This window comes from Pan troglodytes, chromosome 11 (genome assembly GCF_028858775.2).
Source record: "Pan troglodytes isolate AG18354 chromosome 11, NHGRI_mPanTro3-v2.0_pri, whole genome shotgun sequence".
Classification (NCBI taxonomy): Eukaryota; Metazoa; Chordata; class Mammalia; order Primates; family Hominidae; genus Pan; species Pan troglodytes.
The window spans coordinates 65607629-65627973 of NC_072409.2; the positions used below are offsets into that span (position 1 = coordinate 65607629).

The 20345-nt window shown below is 38.7% G+C and overlaps 1 protein-coding gene across 4 annotated transcripts in view; it reads left to right on the forward strand.

Annotated features, from left to right (window-relative positions):
- OSTF1 (osteoclast stimulating factor 1) overlaps window positions 1-20345 on the forward strand; it is a 58508-nt gene that overhangs the window by 27476 nt on the left and 10687 nt on the right. For all 4 annotated transcript variants that reach the window (XM_009456742.5, XM_009456741.5, XM_520078.8 and 1 more), the window contains exons 2-7: window positions 1457-1503; window positions 11521-11571; window positions 14385-14448; window positions 15577-15630; window positions 17106-17213; window positions 18243-18292. In XM_009456742.5, the coding sequence (XP_009455017.1) occupies window positions 1457-1503; window positions 11521-11571; window positions 14385-14448; window positions 15577-15630; window positions 17106-17213; window positions 18243-18292 (374 nt within the window). The remainder of the gene's footprint in view (window positions 1-1456; window positions 1504-11520; window positions 11572-14384; window positions 14449-15576; window positions 15631-17105; window positions 17214-18242; window positions 18293-20345) is intronic.

Below are 20345 nucleotides of genomic sequence, written 5' to 3' on the forward strand. Positions count from 1 at the left end.
AGCCGAGATTGTGCCACTGCACTCCAGCCTGAGCGAAAGAGTGAGAATCTGTTTCAAATAATAATAATAATTATTATTATAATAATACAATAATACAAATAAAAATTACAATATAACTATTTACATAGTATGTACATTGCATTAGGTATAATAAGTAATCTAAAGATGATTTCAAGTATATGGGAGGATTATATATGTGCAAATACTATGCCATTTTATATAAAGGTCTTGAACATCCATGGATTTTGGTATCCATCGTGGTTCTAGAACCGGTGCCCTTGGATACTGAGGGATGATTATACTCATTTAGCAAACATTTATTAAGTTCTACTATGTGCCAGTTAGGTGCTGGGAAATTGACCAAGTTAGAGTTCCTGCCCTCAAATGAGACAGGTAGCAAATCAGTGATTATAGTCCGGAGTGTTATGGAAATGCAGTCCACGAAGAGAGAAAGGAGGAAGTATTGTTTGGCAGAAAGGAGGACAACTCTCAGGCATGTGACCTTGTTGCCTCTTTTCTGTTTTGGGACTTAATGGAATCATAGGTTTCTCCAATGGGTCCTTTTTTTTTTTTTTTTCCTCCGTGGTATTTTCTTTTCTTTTGGAATATATAGAATTCCAACCCACTGATTTAAGAATATTAAACCAGTGTAGATGATCACATTAAGGATTTGTTTATGTTAAGATGGTCATGTTTATATTTTTAAACTTAGATCTCAGGGTTGGAAGGACTCTGTATAGGACAGAACCTAAGCACAAATAATTATGTAGCTCCTTGCTGTTAGAAGGAAGCAAAGTCATTTTTCAGAGGTGTGTGTCTGTTCTTGCATTCACTTAAGAAATATTAAAAAATATCTCGTATGTGGAAAAGACACTCAATTCTGAAATACCATTCTCCCACAGGCTTTTTTTTTCTTGGATAGAGATATTTCAGTCAGTGTTTTTATAATGACAGTAGTTGCTGCTGCTACTTATATATTTTTCTATGTAGTCACATTGATATATAATGATATGTTTTTAAAATTTATTTTATGATTGACAGATAATTGTACATATTCATGGGCTACATAGTGATGTTTTGATACATATAATGTATAGTGATCAGATCAGGATAATTAGCATTTCATCATCTTAAACATTTATCATTTCTTTGTATTGGGAAATTTAATATCTTCCTGCTAGCTGTTTGAACTATATAATAATTGTTAGCTATGGCCATCTTACGGTGGTATAGAACACTGGAACTTATTCCTCCTATCTAGGTGTGATTTTGTATCCTTTAGGAAATCTCTCCCTGTCCTTCCTTTCTCTCTACCCTTTCCAGCCTCTAGTATCCTCTGTTCTGCTTGATCACATGGGTTTTTAATTAGGGAATTCTGAAGGATATAATGGATAATGCTATTAAGAGCAAATTCAGGAATGAAAAATTCAGTCGTTGTTTTTTCTTCCTTTTTTAGGGCAAGTTAAAGTCTTCAGAGCCCTGTATACGTTTGAACCCAGAACTGTAAGTGTTCAGTTTTTAACTTCTAAAATTGACAGAAAAACCTAAGATGATTTTATTTAGACATTTCCTCTGGTGTGAATGGTCTGCCTTTTCTTTGATAGGCCTAGGTAATTCTCAGGAATGGATGTTGGGTCCAGAGCTGTGCAAGTTAAGTCCCAGGCTGATTTGCATGTCTTCTGCATCTTGAGGTCATGTCTGTCTTGTAAAGCTTCTCCCTACATGGTGACACCACCTGCTTTCAAATTGACAAGTGACTTGCATATAAAGCACAGCGACCCTGTCTTAGTCATCTTTCTTCTGAATTTCATACTAACCTTCCTTCATTCTCCTCTTGACCCTCTACCTCAAAATAGCGCATAATGATACCTACTGCTAACCTTCCAGAACAATTTTTTATTCCTCTGCAGTGTGCATTTTCCATTGCTGTAGTTTCCGGTATCCGTCCATTTATCTGTGGTTTATTAAGCGCCTGTTATATGCCAGACACTGGTCCAGGCCTTGTGACTAGTGCAGGGACAACAAAAAGGATGGTCTCGTAGAGCTTGCATCCAGTGGAGAGAGACAGAGAGTAAGCAGACAAATGAATGTGACTGTCAGGGGCTAAGTACTCTGGAGAAAAATAAGGAGGGTTAGGGGCAAAGAAGTTAATGGAGAAAAGAGTGCTGTCTTCAATAGCATGTTCAGAGATGGCCTTTCTATGAAGGTGGCATCTGGGGAGAGACCTGAAGGAAGTGAGGGAGCAACAAGTGCAAGCAGCATCCTTGGTGGTTGCTAGAATAGAAAAAGCAGGGAAGACAGCATGGCTTGGAAAGTTGCAAACATGGGAGAGGGTGGTGGGAGACTACTTCCGAGAGTTGGGGTGGACTGGAAGGGCAGAGCATTTAGGGCCTGTGGATCTCATTTGGATTTTGCTCTGGGTAAGATTGGAGGTGACTAGATGGTTTTGATACAGGAGTGACTAGATGGTGAAGCAGGGAGTCGAGACAGTTAGGAGGGAAAGGAAAGAAACCAAGAAGGTTTCTTGGGGAGAAGGGGTATATGAGTCTGTTTTCACTCTGCTGATAAAGACATACCTGAGACTGGGTAATTTATAGAGAAAGAGAGGATTATCGGACTCACAGTCATGGCGGAAGGCGAAAGGCATGTCTTATATGGCAGCAGACAAGAGAGAATGAGAACCAAGTGAAAGGGGAAACCCCTTATAAAATCAACACATCTTGTGAGACTTACTCACTACCACGAGAACAATATGGGGGAAACTGCTCCCATGATTCAATTATCTCCCACCAGGTCCCTCCCACAACACATGGGGATTATGGGACCTACAATTCAAGGTGAGATTTGGGTGGGGACACAGCAAAACCATATCAAGGGGAAACCTGCTATCATTGAGTTTTCTCTCATATATGCTAGGGACCAGAGCTTTCTCTCTGTGGGCAGTCAGCTTGCTGCCTGCTTCACCTGGATTTGCCCCAGACCCTGCTGTCCCCAAAGCTAGAGGCAACTCAGAAGGTCACACAGAACAAGTGACACTGAGCATCAGTTTACTGCCATCAGACCAGGGCCTGCCTTCAAATCCCAAATCTGTCTTTTACTTACTGCGTGAATTTTCTTACCTCGCTGCCATTGATTCCTCATGTGAAAGTGGGGATACCATTCTGCAGTGGAACCATGCCGTGAGCATGGAGTGGGGTGAATATTGAAGGCCTACCACATGGTGAGCACCAAAAAATGGTAGCCACTAATAGACTAACATGGGGGTGTGCATATTCAGACAGTATTCCCAAGACTTTGTCCATGAAATGTTTCTGGAACAAGAAAGGTAGGGTTTTTATTCTTCTCACCAAGAGATTCCACTGACAACTCTCCTGTGTTGGTGAGGGATTGGGAATGGGTAGAGTTAGTTTACTGAGCCTGCCATAACAAAGTTCTACAGACTGGGTGATTTAACCAAAAGAAATTTATTTTCTCACAATTCCAGGAGCTAGAAGACTGAGATCAAGGTGTTGGCAGGATTGGTTTCTTCTGAGGCCTTGCTCCTTGGCTTGTAGATGTCAGACTTCTCTCCATGTCTTCTTATGGTCTTTCCTCTGAATGTCTGTGTTTTCATTTCCTCTTCTTATAAAGATGTGAGTCGCTGGGCACGGTGGCTCACGCCTGTAATCCCAGCATTTTGGGAGGCTGAGGCGGGTGGATCACGAGGTCAGAAGATCGAGGCCATCCTGGCCAACATGGTGAAACCCATCTCTACTAAAAATACAAAAATTATCTGGGTGTGGTGGTGTGCACCTGTAATCCCAGCTACTCGGGAGACCGAGGCAGGAGAATCACTTGAACCCAGGAGGCAGAGATTGCAGTGAGCTGAGATTGCGCCACTGCACTCCAGCCTGGCGACAGAGTGAGACTCCGTCTTAATAAAAAAAAAAAAAAGATATGAGTCATTGGATTAGGGCTCACCCTAAAGACCTCATTTTAACTTAGTTAACTCTAAAGTCCTTATCTCCAAATACAGTCATATATGGAAGTACGGATGCTCTTCAACTTATGATGAACCCAATAAACTCATTGTAAGACAAAAAAATCCATAAGTCAAAAATGCATTTAATACCCCCATAAGCCCATCGTAAAGTTGACAAATTGTTAAGTTGGATCATCGTATGTCAGGGGCGTCTGTACTGGGGGTTTGGACTCTAACGTAACAATTTGAGGTAGGGAGAGGGCACAAAGAGCCTATAACAGGGAAGTGTGAGGCCCAGGGCTGTTGTCTTTAAGCCCTGCTCACGGGGAGCGCTATCATTTTATGCCTCTGCTTGTCCTTATCAGTTGTGTCCTGGTTGGTTGCATGACCCTGAGAGGGATAAAAGTGAGGGAGGTGAGGGGTGGTCAGGTGCCAGCCTGGGCCACTCAGTGAATAGACCATTCTCTGCTGCCTCCTCGAATCTAGAATGGGACTTGCATTTACTTCGTTTTGAGACTGGAGGTGACTCCTGACTCTATCTCCTCTCTTCGTATGCTTCGTTGTCTTCGCCTTTGTCCTTTCTCACCGACCTCTTCCTTCCCCTTTGCTTCCTCATGACCTGGTTATGCCTTTCCTCACTGCCTACAGACTTAGCTCCTCCATTCCATCTGTCGTCTGAGCTAGATTGGCATTCCTCAAAGGTGGCTTTGCTTCCACCAACTGCTTCAACCTTTTATTGGACTAAAGATGTCGTCCTATATAGTCCAGCCCCTATTCCAGCCCCGCTGTGCTCTGCTCCTTCCTGTTCTTGAACTATCCCATCTAGATGTGACTCACAGTAGAACCTATCTCTCAACCCTTTCTAGACCCATGGCCCTGTCCCTTCCAAGCTCACATTAAATACTTCCTCTTCTGTAAAGACTTTTCTGACCACTCCAGCTGGAGGTGGACTGCCTCTCCTGCCTCTGAACTTCCACACGTGGTATTTCAGTCCTGCTCACAGGCACAACGTCTGAGGAAGCAGGGTAGCACTGGGTTCAGAGCCCACACTAGGGTTCAGGACCAGCTCCACTTCTTGAGCAGTTGTGTGACCTTGAGGAAATTACTGAACCTCTCTGTCACAGTGTTCTCATCTGTAAAGTGAGGATAATAATAGTCCCACCAGGTTTTAGTGAGAATTAAATGAGATTAATTGCCTAAAGCTGCTATTACTATTAAGGAGTAATTGTTACTATCGAAGGAATAGTGGTTGCTATATTAATAGACATTTAACAGATATTTTTGATGGGTTGTGTATTGATTTATTTACTTCCAATTCTACTCTAAGATGGAGTTTCTCCACTGCTTTAAAAAAAATCTTAGTTATTATTGAATATACAGGAGAATATACATTTAATTCTTTAGGCTTTAAAAAATATTCTATATTTAAAATGTTGTATTTTAAATATTTTTAGTCCCAAGGATTATAGGCTACAGTCAGTAATGACCACTTCAAGCCCTGTTGCCTCTATATTTCTCCCCTGTTCAGCTCCGTTCAATTCAGGTATGAAGGGGGTAGCGTCTGGTATAGCAGGTAGCCTCTAGCTCCCACAGACCTTCCTGACTGGTTAAGTGCCATGCCATACCCATTGTTAAATTTTGAATCTCATTCCAGAACTAGGTTAGTCTTATCTTCTTTTTCTGAATGAGAATTTCTGTTGGAAGCTGTTTGGTCTTTCTCTCTCCCCTCTGACCAGCAGCCATCTTCTCTGGAGGGATAGATACACCACAGCATATCCTAAGCTGACCTGGCCTCCTCAAAGTCACTGGGACCAGGCAATATTGAAAGGCTGAGGTGGGCTCTGAGGGACATTGCTGGCATGTGCAGCTCCCCAGGCAGGCCTGGGTCCAGTTTTAAGCTCCTGTTCCCCCTCAGGTGATGGGGACAGCAATGCGCAACCCCAGTCTTGGGGATCCATTGAACAGGAAGAACGCTAGGTAGCTCCTGGTTCTTCCTGCCAACCCATTTCTCATCTGTCTTGCTTAAAGGCAAGGGTGTCTTGGCACCACCCAGCCCCATTTGGTTCTTTTTTCTCACCCAGCTCCTTTTAATAAAGTGTCAACCACAGACCTGGCTGGACTGAATTGACGAGTGTCAAGACAGACTGATGAGGAGGGAACAGAATTTCCTGTGTTAGGAGGTGCATTGATTTCCAAAGGGAAACCAGCAGGACCCTGCTCTGTCATGTAAAGGTTGCTGGGCTGCACTAGGTTAATAGAGCCACGTGTAGAGGAAGGAGACTGGGAATCTTAAGAGCTGAGATAGGAGCCCAGCCCTGCCACTCACTCTGATTTGTAGAGATTTTTTAACTTCTCTAAGCCTGGTTGTGAAATAGAGATTATATCCATGACCCATCCAAGCCTAGTGAGTTGTGAGGACCAAATGAGGTCAAGTGTACTTTGCAAGTAAAATATGCTGCCATTGGTTTTGTTATACTGTACTATAGGGGTAGGGCAGTTGGGAGTGGATAGAGACAGATATTTTCCAAGGTGGCCAGCTGTTAATCTGGTCATGACACCATGATGGCCAATAATGGCTGTGTGTGATGCCTTTTGTATGAGAGAAAGCACAGGTGGTAGGTAAGAGCAGGGACTCCGTAATCTGACTTATAGTTCAAGTCCAGGTTCTACCATGTACCTGCTCTATGGCCTTGGAGAGGTTTCTCATCTGTAACATGATGATAAGAATAGCACCCACTTCATAGTGTTCTTGGTGAGGAACAAATTAGTTAATATTTCCGAATGCCCAGACCAGTACGTGGCACATAATATATACTATAAAGTGTTGAATAAAAACATCTGTGGAGAATTTGTTTTCTCTTTTTATTAATTTTGGGGGCTTCAGACTGACAAATCTTAAAAATTTCAAAAGTATATCAGTTTTTCTAAACTTTTCATAAAATATATTTGCATAAACCAACAAAATTAATGCCTTGGGAATTATATGTTACCAAGAATATATGGAATGGGAATATATGTTACCAAGTGTGTACTCTTTGCTGTAACATCCCAGTGGACAACAGCCTACCTATTCTGATACCTTGTTGTTCTTCAAGGAGAGAGGAAAGGAGGAATGTGGTTAAAAAACAAAGAAAAGGCAGGGTGCAGTGGCTCACGCCTGTAATCCCAGCACTTTGGGAGGCCGAGGCGGGTGGATCACGAGGTCAGGAGATCGAGACCATCCTGGCTAACACGGTGAAACCCCGTCTCTACTAAAAATACAAAAAATCAGCCGGGCGAGGTGGCGGGCACCTGTAGTCCCAGCTACTCCGGAGGCTGAGGCAGGAGAATGGCATGAACCCTGGGGGGCGGAGCCTGCAGAGAGCCGAGATCGTGCCACTGCACTCCAAACTGGGCGACAGCGAGACTCCGTCTCAAAAAAACAAAAAAACAGAAAACAAAAAACAAAGAAAAGCTGGAAACAGAGAAGTGCATACTTCATTATGTTATTGTTTTCCCATTTCTGTTCCCTAACTGTGATGCTGGGAATTTAAAAGTAGGTGCTCATTGAACAATTTAGATCAGGTGTCCTGCTAGTGGTTTCTTAATGGAAAATGTGAATATTGCAGGTGAAATCTGTTGTTAAAATAATGAAATTACCGTGTTGTATGTACTGCCACCAACACTGTGAAGAATTTGGTACTTAGCTAGATTAGGAAAACGTGTCCCTAGTTTCTTTAGAAGAAGACATTTTACGAGTAGTAGCATTCCCTGTCTGGGAGCTATGGATTAAAAGAGAATAAACTGTCGACTGTAATTTCTCGGGATGAAAAAATGAGGTCACTTTTTGCCTGACTGAAATGGACTGCCTGTTCTCATTGCCTCAGTTGAAAAACAAGTCTGACCTAATGGGTGGCTTGTGGCAGACACCACTATTGAACGGCAGCCATTAATTCAAAAACCGAAATAGCACTGAGAGGTGTCGAAGCGACTGGCACTTAGTGGTCTTTCTCAAATGATGCACTTTCCCAAACCACAGAGGATGAGAATTACTTGAAAGACATTAAGAGTTTTGACTATTTTGGGCTTTATTACTTTTTTTAAAAAATTGAGGTAAAATTCACATAACATAAAATGAACCATTTTTAAAATTTTTAATTCCTGTGAGTACATAGTAGGTGTATATATTCATGGGGCACATGAGATGTTTGGATACAGGCATGCAATGTGGAATAATCACATCATGGGATATTAAGTATCCAACCCCTCAAGCGTTTATCCTTTGTGTTACAAACAATCCAATTATACTCTTAGTTATTTAAAAATGTACCATTATTATCGACTATAGCTATCCTGTTGTGCTATCAAATAATAGGTCTTATTATTTCTTTCTAAATTTTTTTTGTACCCATTAACCATCCCCATCTCCCCCCAGGTTTGCCCATTACCCTTCCCAGCCTCTGGTAGCCATACGTCTGCTCTCTGTCCATGAGTTCAATTGTTTTGATTTTTAGATCTCACAAATAAGTGAGAACATGCGATGTTTGTTTTTCTGTGCCTGGCTTATTTCCAAATTAACCATTTTAAAGTGAATCATTTGGTGGTGTTTAGTACATTCACAATTCATTACCTCTGTCTAGTTCTAAAACATTTTCATCATCCCACAGATCAACCCTGTACCCATTAAACAGTTACTCCCTATTCCCCCTGACTTTATTGCTTATTTTTATAAGAAAGACTCATTACCATGCTTGTGTGTGTTCTTTGTTTTTAAAAGCTATTTGTTTGGTACTTTTTCATAATGTGTTTTGTTTGTTTGTTTAAAGGGTGAGTGATTTTATTAAATATGGAAATTTAGGGAGATTTGACTTTTGTGATTTTAGAAGGAGGGTCAAACTGTAGAGAAAGATGACTTCTTCACTTCTTGAAAGTACTGATTGAGGAGGATTTATTGTGAGACATAACTGAGTGAGATTAACTTTGGGAGATGTACTCAGTAAGAACAGCCCAGGACGGCTCATAGATGGGACAGACTTCTTCAAGGCATTGAACTCTTTCAAGTTCCAGGAAATGAAAATTTCCTCCAGAAAAATGTTGCAGCCCACATATCCTATTTTCCTGACACTCTTCTTCCTTCATTCTCCCCTCCCAGGCCTTAGCACCATCTAAAGGTGAGAGAGTCAGACGGTGTTAAAATTGCCAGCAAAGGCCAACCTTAATGTGGGCGGGAGGTTGGGGCAGAGGTGGCTGCTGAGTCCAGCTGGGATGCTGCGTGCGGAGAGAGTCATCTTTCTGGCCTCTCTGGGAGTGATCCAGTTTGCATCAAATAAATACTAAAGGAAATAGTTTGTTTACCTAATCACTTTCTATATCTATCACATATTGGTAGTAATAGTGGTCATTGATCGATCATCAGAACATTTTCGAGGCAGGTTTGAGAGAATATTAGTGGTCATTAATTTCTTTTTTCCCAAATTCAAGCAACAAAAAAAGTAAAAACTTATTTCAAATAATATCAAAATGTATATTACAAGGTCTAGTACATATAACTATTTGTGCTATGTGTAAGACTAGTCTGTGCAAATCAAAGTGTAAAAGCAATATATATTTCAGAAAGTTACCTTTTAAAGGACTTTAGCCATTTGGGGGCATCAATAATCATCATTTGCTAATTTTTATATTTGAATGCATAATGCATCTAAGTATTTTCATGTATTATGTTTGCTTAAAGCATGTTATTGCTGATGATAGCCTTCATTTAGATTCATGGAGAAATAGTTATAATAAGAATGTAGACCAGCTTTAAAACTAAATAAATTGCTAGTGCAGAATCATATTTACTGCTCTAGTCTGATACTGAGAGGAGGTAAACAAATGGAAAAATGAATGGATGAAATATTTTATTTTTAATTTTATTTTTAAAAAAAATTTTTTGAGACAGAGTCTTGCTCTGTCACTCAGGCTGGAGTGCCGTGGCGTAATCTTGGCTCACTGCAACCTCTGCTTCCCAGTTTCAAGTGATTCTTATGTCTCAGCCTCCCGAGTAGCTGGGATTATAAGTGTGCACCACCACGCCTGGCACATTTTTTGTGTGTGTTTTTAGTAGAGATGGGGTTTCACCATGTTGGCTAGGCTGGTCTCGAACGCCTGTCCTCAAGTGATCTGCCCGCCTCAGCCTCCCAAAGTGCAGGAATTGCAGGCGTGAGCTACCACGCCTGGCTGGATGAAGTAATTTGTTTCACTAGCATAATTTTGATTTATATGGAATAGTAATTGTAATCAGAAATATCAAAGCCTTTCTTTTAAAAGTATTTTTCCCACCTGAAATATGAAAGCAACACATGCTCATGACAGAATTTGGAAATTTTTGTGTCTATTTAATGCATAGTTGTGTTCTTATCACATGTGAAATTTGTGTCCTACATTTTTCATTCACCATGATGATGTAAACATTTCCTAACACCTGAAATTTGCTCTCAGTAGGCATTACCCTACTTACTTATAAAGTCATGGTAAGTGTTATCTACTGATAGTCAAAAGATGTTTAAAATGTGTATCTTTATTCAGAAAGGTTTTTTGGTTGTTTTTGTTTGTTTGTTTGTTTTGTTTTCTTTTGTTTTTTGAGACAGAGTCTCGCTCTGTCACCCAGGCTGGAGTGCAGTGGCGTGATCTCAGGTCACCGCAACCTCTGCCTCCCGGGTTCAAGAAATTCTCTGCCTCAGCCTCCTGAGTAGCTGTGATTACAGGCATCCCCCACCATGCCCAGCTAATTTTTGTATTTTTAGTAGAGACGGGGTTTCACCATCTTGGCCAGGCTGGTCTTGAACTGCTGGCCTTGTGAACCACCTGCCTTGGCCTCCCAAAGTGCTGGGATTACAGGCATGAGCCACTGCACCTGGCCTCAAAGTTTTTAGAACATTTGGTTGGTACAGGCCAGAGCACATATGGTCTGTGTAATTAGCCAACTCCTTAGAGCTGCTTGGGGTTTCTGGACTGGCTGAGTTACTGCTTCATATCTTTTAGCTCTTTAGCCTTATTAATGGTTGAATTACATATTAACTTTTCTCATACAGAAAATGTTCATTCTCCCTGAACATGAAGAGCTAGGATAATGATTTTCTCAAAATGAGCAGGTAGCAGATGTTGATCTTAAAGTGTTCAAGGATTGAGGCCTTGTTTAAGAGAAAATCAAGCTTCTGGCTGTTTTTCATGACTCTAATTCTAGACATTTATATTTTTGTGAAAAAATGTGTACCACCTTTTAGAATTTCTACAAGGAAGAAGTTTTATTAATACTCTGTTTTGATATACAAATGTCTTGCTTTGGTTGTAGAAGAATGCAAGATGTGTGTGGAGAATCTTTATATATGTTATTCTTTGAAGTTCATCATGGGAAAAAAATCTAGCCGTCTATTCATGTGTTAATTTTTCAGTAGTGTCTTATTATATGGCTTATGTGCTGATTTAAGTGTATAAAACCACATTGTTTATTAGAATATGATAGAATTTTGAATCTATATAATTACTATATTCTAATTCATGAAAAATCACATGGAGTCAAACTTTTTTTTTTCTTCTAGCCAGATGAATTATACTTTGAGGAAGGCGATATTATCTACATTACTGACATGGTAAGTCCAGATAACATCTTGTAATACCACATATAAAGACTGTTTTATGTAGCTATAACTTTGTAAGTTATTTAAATGTATATGTACATAGAAATACATATGTACAAGTCTGTTCATTTTAGCACAATTGATAGTAGCATAAGATTGAAAATAGCCCTTATTTCCATCAATAGGAAAAGAGTTGAATAAGCTTTGGTCTATCCACAAACAGAATATTATGCAGCTGTAGAAAGAAATGGGGAATATCTCTATATGCTATTATGAAGTAATTTAAGTGAAAAAAAAGCAAAGTCAGAAAATGTAGATAGTATATCCTCAGTTTTCTAGGAAAGGGTGAGAGTGTATGTGTACACACACATACATGCAGACACTTGTTTTTCTCAATTTCAGATAAGAAGTTGAAAGATGAGTTGCAAAGTAAAATTTAGTTTTATTCTATGAAGAGTAAAGATCCTTTCTCTAGGTGGAAGGAGAGAAATAGATGAACATAGATGGAAGATAGACTTTTTAGAAAATTATACCTTGTTTTGTGGATTTGACTTTGAACTGATGTAAACCTTGACATGGTTAAAAATTGAAGTAAAAAGCAATCCCTAAAAATTAAAAGCAGAATGAATCAAATGAACTTAATTGTACCCTGGTAATTGGCCTAACCACACAGAGAGGAAATATTCCAAGTTTAAAACTCAGCAGTTTGACTGAACATCCATAGTAGAATATGGATATATATGAAAGACATATATATATATATATATGTATTTTGTCCATATATATATATATGTATTTTGTCCATATATATATATATATATGTATTTTGTCCATATATATATATATATATGTATTTTGTCCATATATATATATATGGACAAAAAGAACTGGCCAAAAAAGGGTAAATTGTTTTAAATCATGTCCTTGTTAGGGAAATGTAGGTATTGCTAATTCTGAGATTGTTGCATGTGTATTGTGGTTTAGAGCAAATGAGTCATTAGGTTGGTGATGTTGCTAACGGATTTTCAGCATGGCAAAAAGGATACACAGATGTAAGATTAATGACAGTTTAAGAAAAACTCTGTATTCCTTCATGTGAATTGCAAGGATCACATTGTATTTTATCTAAAATAAAACAAAAATATTCCCTGCTGTGTTCTTTGAAAGGGCCTAGGAAAAATGACCAACCCAATAATAATATGTTATTTTCCATTGAAACGAACAGGCTTCTTTGAGAAATGGCTGGTACCAAGTCAGGGGCAGCAGAGGTACAAGATAAACCCAGAACATCCTCTTATTAGAAAACATGGAAGCTCCTAAAGACAGTAGGGTCACACTGAAAGGACTTGGGAACGAACTTGAAGAGACTCCCACTGGCCAAAGATAGGACAATTTGAGCATCAATTAGGGCAACAACTTCCAAGAATTGAAACACATTAAATACATTTAAATTTATGAGTTTCTAATGTTACTTCTGAACAAATCTCATTGGTCAGCATGAGAGAATGCTAGGAAATCAGGTTTTTATTCTGACAACTGTTAAGGGAAAGAATCACCATTTATTCTGTGTTTTCTTTATGAATTTCTTATCTGGGCAATCTGAGAGTTGATGAGGAAGTTTTTGTTTAAAGAGGTATTCAGGTTATTTCAATGAAGAAGGAATGATAGAATTAGAATGTCACCATCTTGCAGCCTCTAGGAAATAGTGGATCTAGACAATGATCATCAAGGGCTACTAACATTACAAAAAGAAGCTGACTAGATAGTTTGCATTTCCTAATGGAAGAAATCAATACTGCTTAGGAAATAGCCTTGCCAAAAAAAATTGAAGCTGAATCTAATTAAACCTCTAGAACTGATGACCAATTTATAGGCAATACAGGGAACAGAGGAACATGCTTAATGATAACACAGGGATACAACAGGCAAAATCCATAGAGGTTGAAACTACAGAACAAACCAACTGGATTCTTCAACAAATACATTGTAAGAGATAAAAAAGAATGGAGAGACAACCTATAGATTAAAAGATACTTAAAGACAAATCAATCATATTGTATAGCCCTTATTTGAATCCTAAATTATGGGGCAGTTGGGAAATTTGAGTATCGACCTAGATATTTGATGATATTAAGGAATTATTATTGGAAAAAACTTTTAAGCTGTGATAATGGCATTATAATTGCCTTTCAAAAAGTATGTGTCTTTCAGAAATACATACTGAAATATTTACAAATGAAATAATATGATGTCTAGAATTTATTTTAAAATAATCCAGGAGGGGAGGGACGTCATGGGGGCATATATGAAACAATATTGGTCATTAATAAATGATTTGTGCAGTTGGGAAATGGGTATATATATGGTCATTACATTGTTCTTTCTACTTTTTTGTAAGTTTAAATTTTTCTATAATAAAAAGTTACCCCCAAAATGAAGATAAGATAAAGAGATCTTTAGAACTTCCTCCCCCATAAAAAAATTATCTCGAAGCTAAGAGAAATGAAACTGTGGACACAAAATCATATAGCTAGTCTAAACTAGCGTAATTTGTTTTCTTCTGTTTCGTATCATCTCTTATTTGTTTGGTTGTTGAGACTCTGTCATGAAACGTATTCCATTTGTTGCAGGCAGGTGCTTGTTTATTTGTAACTGAGTGGTAAGGGAGACGGACACCCACAGCTAGGGCGTGAGGAAGTTTGATAGTGTGGGTAGGGTTGATGGACATTTTGTAGAACAGGTACTCCCTAGGAGCCAGATAATTTGAAAAGTGAATGAATGCAGTCTGGATTTCATACCACTTAATTTAACTCTTCTTTTACCAGAGCGATACCAATTGGTGGAAAGGCACCTCCAAAGGCAGGACTGGACTAATTCCAAGCAACTATGGTAAGTGTTGCTGAGTGGTTTTACTTTAGCTTCGTTCACTTGGAATTTTTTGGTTCTTGAGGCTTTTCTGCTTGCTACTGTGGCTGAGAAAGCAATGGAGTCATTGTCAGTCTAGGACATTTTCCATTCCATGAGCCTCCTGTTAATAAACTGGCCATGAACACCAGATGTGCTTGAGCCTGACTCTATGGCCTAAGAGAATGCATTTTAGCATTCTTAACCCAAGGTTTCCAAGGAAACGCTTATGGTTTTACTTTCTTCAACCCTTAAAACAATTTTTTTTAATGCTGATAAACTCAATCTTGCAGATAGTTTCTTAGACTAGCCCTTTCTTTTGTGATGGAGTAACCTGGCCTTGTTCATTCATGTTCAGGGCAGTGATGTTCATTAAATGCTTATCATGGCAGTTTGGAGACTTTGAGAGATGAGAGACACAGCTCCTGCCATGAAGCTGCTTCAAGCTGGAAGTGGGACAAACAGATAAAACACTTGTTTAGTTGTCAGCAGAATCAAGTCAAAAGAGCACAGAATTGATAAACAAGGCTCCTGAGTTTTAATCCTCTTTCTTCCATTTCCTAATAACACTTCCTACTGATTCTAGGACAGCAGCGAACACGCCTTCTTTAAGAGGCAGGTAGCTATGCTGATTGTTCTTTCTGAATACAGGAAGCAAAATACTCCCCTCATCCGATCCTACATAAATACACACAAGAGAACCAAAATTATTTTCAGGTATCTTTAAAGCAGAGTGATCTACAAAATGTAAAAATGAACATCAAATGCTTTCTTTTGCATTTTTGTGCCTTTGTTTATTAAATACTTGAGTAATATCAAGTGTGCATTTAACTCAGGTATGCAGGTTTGTTTGTTTTTGTTTATACTTCCAGTTAATTACTATGTTATTGCCTTATTGCTTGGCTTGGTTTCCCTTAACACATAATTCAGCTTCATTTAATGCAAGAACTATCCATTTGATTTTCTGTTACTTTTTATCCACATTAAGTAAAGGAAACTGTGTTGAATGCCCTGGTACTCCTGAAGCTGGGGGACTGTGGTGAATGAGTGGCTTTAGTAAATCATTTGTGTGGCAATTCAACATTGAGTTAACACTTTTTATTTTCAATCTAGTGGCTGAGCAGGCAGAATCCATTGACAATCCATTGCATGAAGCAGCAAAAAGAGGTAGGTGTGATTCTTTCTGACTGAGGTATACAGTACAGTAAAATGCACAGATTTCAATTAGTTTTGACAAATGCATACACCCACGTAACCAACACCCAGATCAAGATCTAGAACATTTCTGCCATCCTAGAAAGTTCCCTTTGCACCTTCTCAGTTAAATCCCTGCCTTCCCCAGAGACAGTCTATCCCAACATCTATTACCCTAGAGAAGTGTGATTTTATTTTTAAAATGTCAGTCAAGAAACACTGTTGTGGGGAGATGCAAGTCGAAAGACATGGTCTGTGACTTCCAAAGCACAACGTCTGGCAGGGGAGAGAGAGATGTAACAGATCATTAAAATATGGTATGATAAATACAGCAATTGAAATGTGTTTGACAGGCTGTAGAGGCCCAGGTGAGTAACTGGAGGGCAAGAGAATGGAAGGGTCTGGTGGGTACAGCATTTAGGAGAGCGTTGGTGTGGTGAGCGTTTGGCCAGGGAGGGCATGACCAACAGGGATGAACCTGGGGAAGATCCTTGACCAAACAACGATCAGCCTTGTCTTAGGCTTTATTCTGTAGATCAGTAGTCCTCAGCTAGGGGTGATTCCTCTTTCACAAACCCTGAGGGTATTTGGCAATATCTGGAGACATGTTGACTGTCATGACTGGAGGGATGTTACTGGCATCTTTTGGGGAGAGGCAGGGGTTGTTGCCACACATCCTACAGCACACAGGAGCACCCCCACAATAAATCCAACCCCAAATGCCAATGGGGCTGCTGCTGAGAAACCCTGCTGTAGATAATGGGGAGTTTTTGTAAAGCCTCAATGAGCTCCATTTCATTCCATTTTTAGATTTTTTGGAAATCTGAATGTACACAAGGAAATTATTGGTTAGGATTGTGAAAAAGTAAAAGGACTAAACTGACATTTAAAAAATTCTTTGTGAATTAGATACTTGGGACATTAGCCTGAGGATTTTAAATTAATAGTTATAGTTTAGCATATAAGAGCAGCAGCTTTGAGTAGGTTATTTATTTAGCCTTTCTTATAGGAACTGAAGATGCATTGTATATATGAATATGAATAGTATCTGCTTGTTCTTAGGTTTGATTGTTTTTTCCTCAATTTCCAGAATTTCACAAAGAAAAAAATAATATATACACGTACACACACACACACACACACACACACACACACACACACACACACCCCTATATATTTTTTAACAGAATAGAAATACCTTAAGTATACCCATTTAGGCAACTATTCCCATTAACCTATCATTAGAAACATTGATGTTAATACTTTCCATTAATAAGCTGGAAGTCAAAATGTACCATAATAAATGCATTAATGGGGAGGTCTTAATTTAATACTTGCTGATTAATCCATTGAAAATGGAAATTTATGCAGAATGAAATTGATTTTAAAGCAAAATAAAAAGTGAAAGCTTTTTTTCTTGTGTTTTTGTAAATGTAAAATTCTTTCAGGCAACTTGAGCTGGTTGAGAGAGTGTTTGGACAACAGAGTGGGTGTTAATGGCTTAGACAAAGCTGGAAGCACTGCCTTATACTGGGCTTGCCACGGGGGCCACAAAGGTATTACATTTTGTTTGTTATATGTTTCTATGCTGCTGAAAATATGTTTCACCTACGGGAGCCAGATTTACAAAAAATGAGAAAGGAAAAGCATTGGCTATTCTTTTTGAATCCTTTAGAATACCGGCCAAAAGCCTTGTTCCTGGAAGCTCTGTAGAATGGTGGGTAGAATGTGGTCAGTCAGCCTCACTGCATGGGTCCCTCTCGCTTGAAAGACTGGACACTTCCTTTCCTCTCTCAGGCTTAGAAAGGTTACTGGAAAACAGCAGTAATATAAAAACAAAACCACTGTCTAATCTTACAGAAGGAAAGATCAGAATTTGCTCCTCTAGCTTAGCTTTTCACAAGGTCTGCTTTTATGATTTGCATTTTAAGTTTAATGCAAACTATTAGATTCAAGAGAAAGCCAACATTTGCCAAAGTTAGTGATTCCATTGATACTTTTTCTGTTATAATCAATAATAATGACAAATTGAATTTTTAGATGTATTTCTTCCTGGACAAAAATTTATCACCCACCGCTTTTCTACCTCTCTCTATAACAAAAGAAATAAACTCAACAACAATAAGAAATGAAGATCTCAACAAATTAAATAGCAGTGCCAAAGGAAAATTTGTAACTGTCTACTAAAAAGAAGCCTATCTTATTTCAGCTAATAAACATGTTAGTTATATGAATGAAAAGTATTATAGGAAAATTTGTAACTGTCTACTAAAAAGAAGCCTATCTTATTTCAGCTAATAAACATGTTAGTTATATGAATGAAAAGTATTATAGTGAATGTAAAAATATTCCTCTAAGTGTCATATGAAAATGCAAAAGCCAAAACTATTAGAAAAAGTATATTTTCCTAAATAATTCCACTTTTTAGATTCTTAAGTGTTTCTATTTTATAAATTTTACAAAATGTGTTAACATTTTCTTGAAGGTTCTTCTGAAGAATCTCTCTTTTATAAAATTATTGTACCTAGATTTGTCAGGCTTCTAATTTTCGTTCTTAAAAAGTATCTTTTCTCTTTGAATTTCAGATATAGTAGAAATGCTATTTACTCAACCAAATATTGAACTGAACCAGCAGGTAAGACTGCTTATTTGAAAATTATTTAACACATACCTGCTTGTTGTCTTTAGTACAGAGCAACTCATGGGCATGTGAAGTACTGTAGTCAAAATCCCACAAGCACATAATTTAAAAATTATAATTGTACTAAAATTCAAATTATCCACAGCCCCAAGTGCCAAACCCACTCCTCCTTATATGTCACTTTCAGCTTTTAGCTTTTTCTTCGTGTACTTACCTTTGTGTTACTGAGGAATAGGCTGACGGAGCTATCTCACCATGCATTGTCTTCATGTGTACTTTGGCCTCCTGTTGGGTATGTGAAGGGTTAAGCTTGTCAGCTGCCCCAGCTCTCATCTTTCAGCACCCCAGCACCAAGCCTGTTCTCCTCTGCTCCTCAGTGTACTTCATCACAGTTTTTGGTTATATTACTATATAATATTTACTTTATTATGGGTGTCTAAATAGTGTTCACTGCTTATATAACCTTTTTTTGTTTCTATACTTACTTTTTAAAACTCATTTTTTGTTATCTCACTGTGACTTCTCTACTGTTTTATACAGTCTTGATATATAATACTCTTCCAAAATGTGTAAAATAATCAACAGCTTTCTTTTTTCTCCCTGGATTCATACTTCCTGAAGCTCTCCATCATTCTCCAGTCTGAGCAGCTTGGTCCCTGTGGCCCTTTGCTGTCCTCCAGGGAACCCCTTCCGTTCTCTGCCATGTTGCATCTTCATTTTTCTGGATCCCTTGTCTTTCTTTTGTCAGAGAACATCTTCAAGTAGTTTCCTGAGAAAGAGAAGCTTGGGATTGATTATATGGCTGATCAGAATTCTAGGTCAAAAACAGTTTCCCTCAGAATTTTGAAGGCATGGCTCTGTAGCATTCTTGTTTCCAGGGTTGCTTTTGAGAGATTTGGTGCCATTTTGATTCCCATTCTTTTATGTGTGATCTGCTTTTTCTCTTGCTAAGAGTATTTACTTTATTGTTGGTGTTTTCAAATTTTATGATGATGTGCTAGTGTTCATCTCTTCCCAATGATTATGATGAACTCTTTCAGCCTGGAAAATTATCTTGTATTATTTCTTTTAGAATTTTTATCTGACCCTTCTTTATTCTTTTGGTTCTGGAATGCCCATTAGTAGGATGTTGGACTTCTTGGATTGAACCTTCAGTTTTCTTAATTTTTCCCAGAGATATTCTCACCTTTGTTTTATTTTGGTTATCTTTTTAATTCCCCAGAGTTCTGTATTAGTTTTCTATTGCTGCCTAGCAAACGACCACAGGCTTAGCAGCTTATACTTTCTGTACGTCAGAATTCTGGGCATGGCATAGCTGCGTTCTCTGCTTAGGGTCTCCCAGGTGGAAATCAAGGTATTGGCTGGAGCTGGATTCTCATCTGGAGCTTGGGGTCTTCTTCCAAGTGCATTTAGGTTGTAGGAAGAATTGATTTTCTTCTTGTAGTATTACTGAGGCCCTCAGCTTTTAGAGGCCACCCCTCTCTGTAGACAGCTCACAGTATGGCTGTTTGCTTTCTTCCTCAAGGCCAGAAGGAGATTGTCTCTCTGCTGTTTCATCGTTTTTATTTTTTAAGGGCCCACCTGGTTAGGTCAGGCCCACCTGGGATAATGTCCCTTTTGATGAATTCAACATCCGCTGACTAGAAACCTAATTACGGGAGTGATAGCCTGTTACATTCACTGCTTTCACTCGCAGTCAAGAGGAGGGGGCCTGTACCAGGGCCAGGAACCTTGGGGGCCGTTCTTAGAATTCTGTTATAAGCCCTTATTTTACTCTGATGGTTACTTTTACGTAGTATCTTTTTCTTGTTTCATGACACAATATGATCTTATATCTTGCTGATATAATATTTATAACTTTTCAAACTATATTTTTTGGCTCTTCACTGTACTGTGTTTTTTCCCTTTGAGATCCATTTATTTTGTTTGTTTTGGTCTTTCCTAAAATATTGTAGGCTTTCCACGAACACTTGGTGTCATTATCCATTCATTATTATTTTTTTAATTTGAGATGGAGTCTCGCTCTGTTGTCCAGGATGGGGCGTAG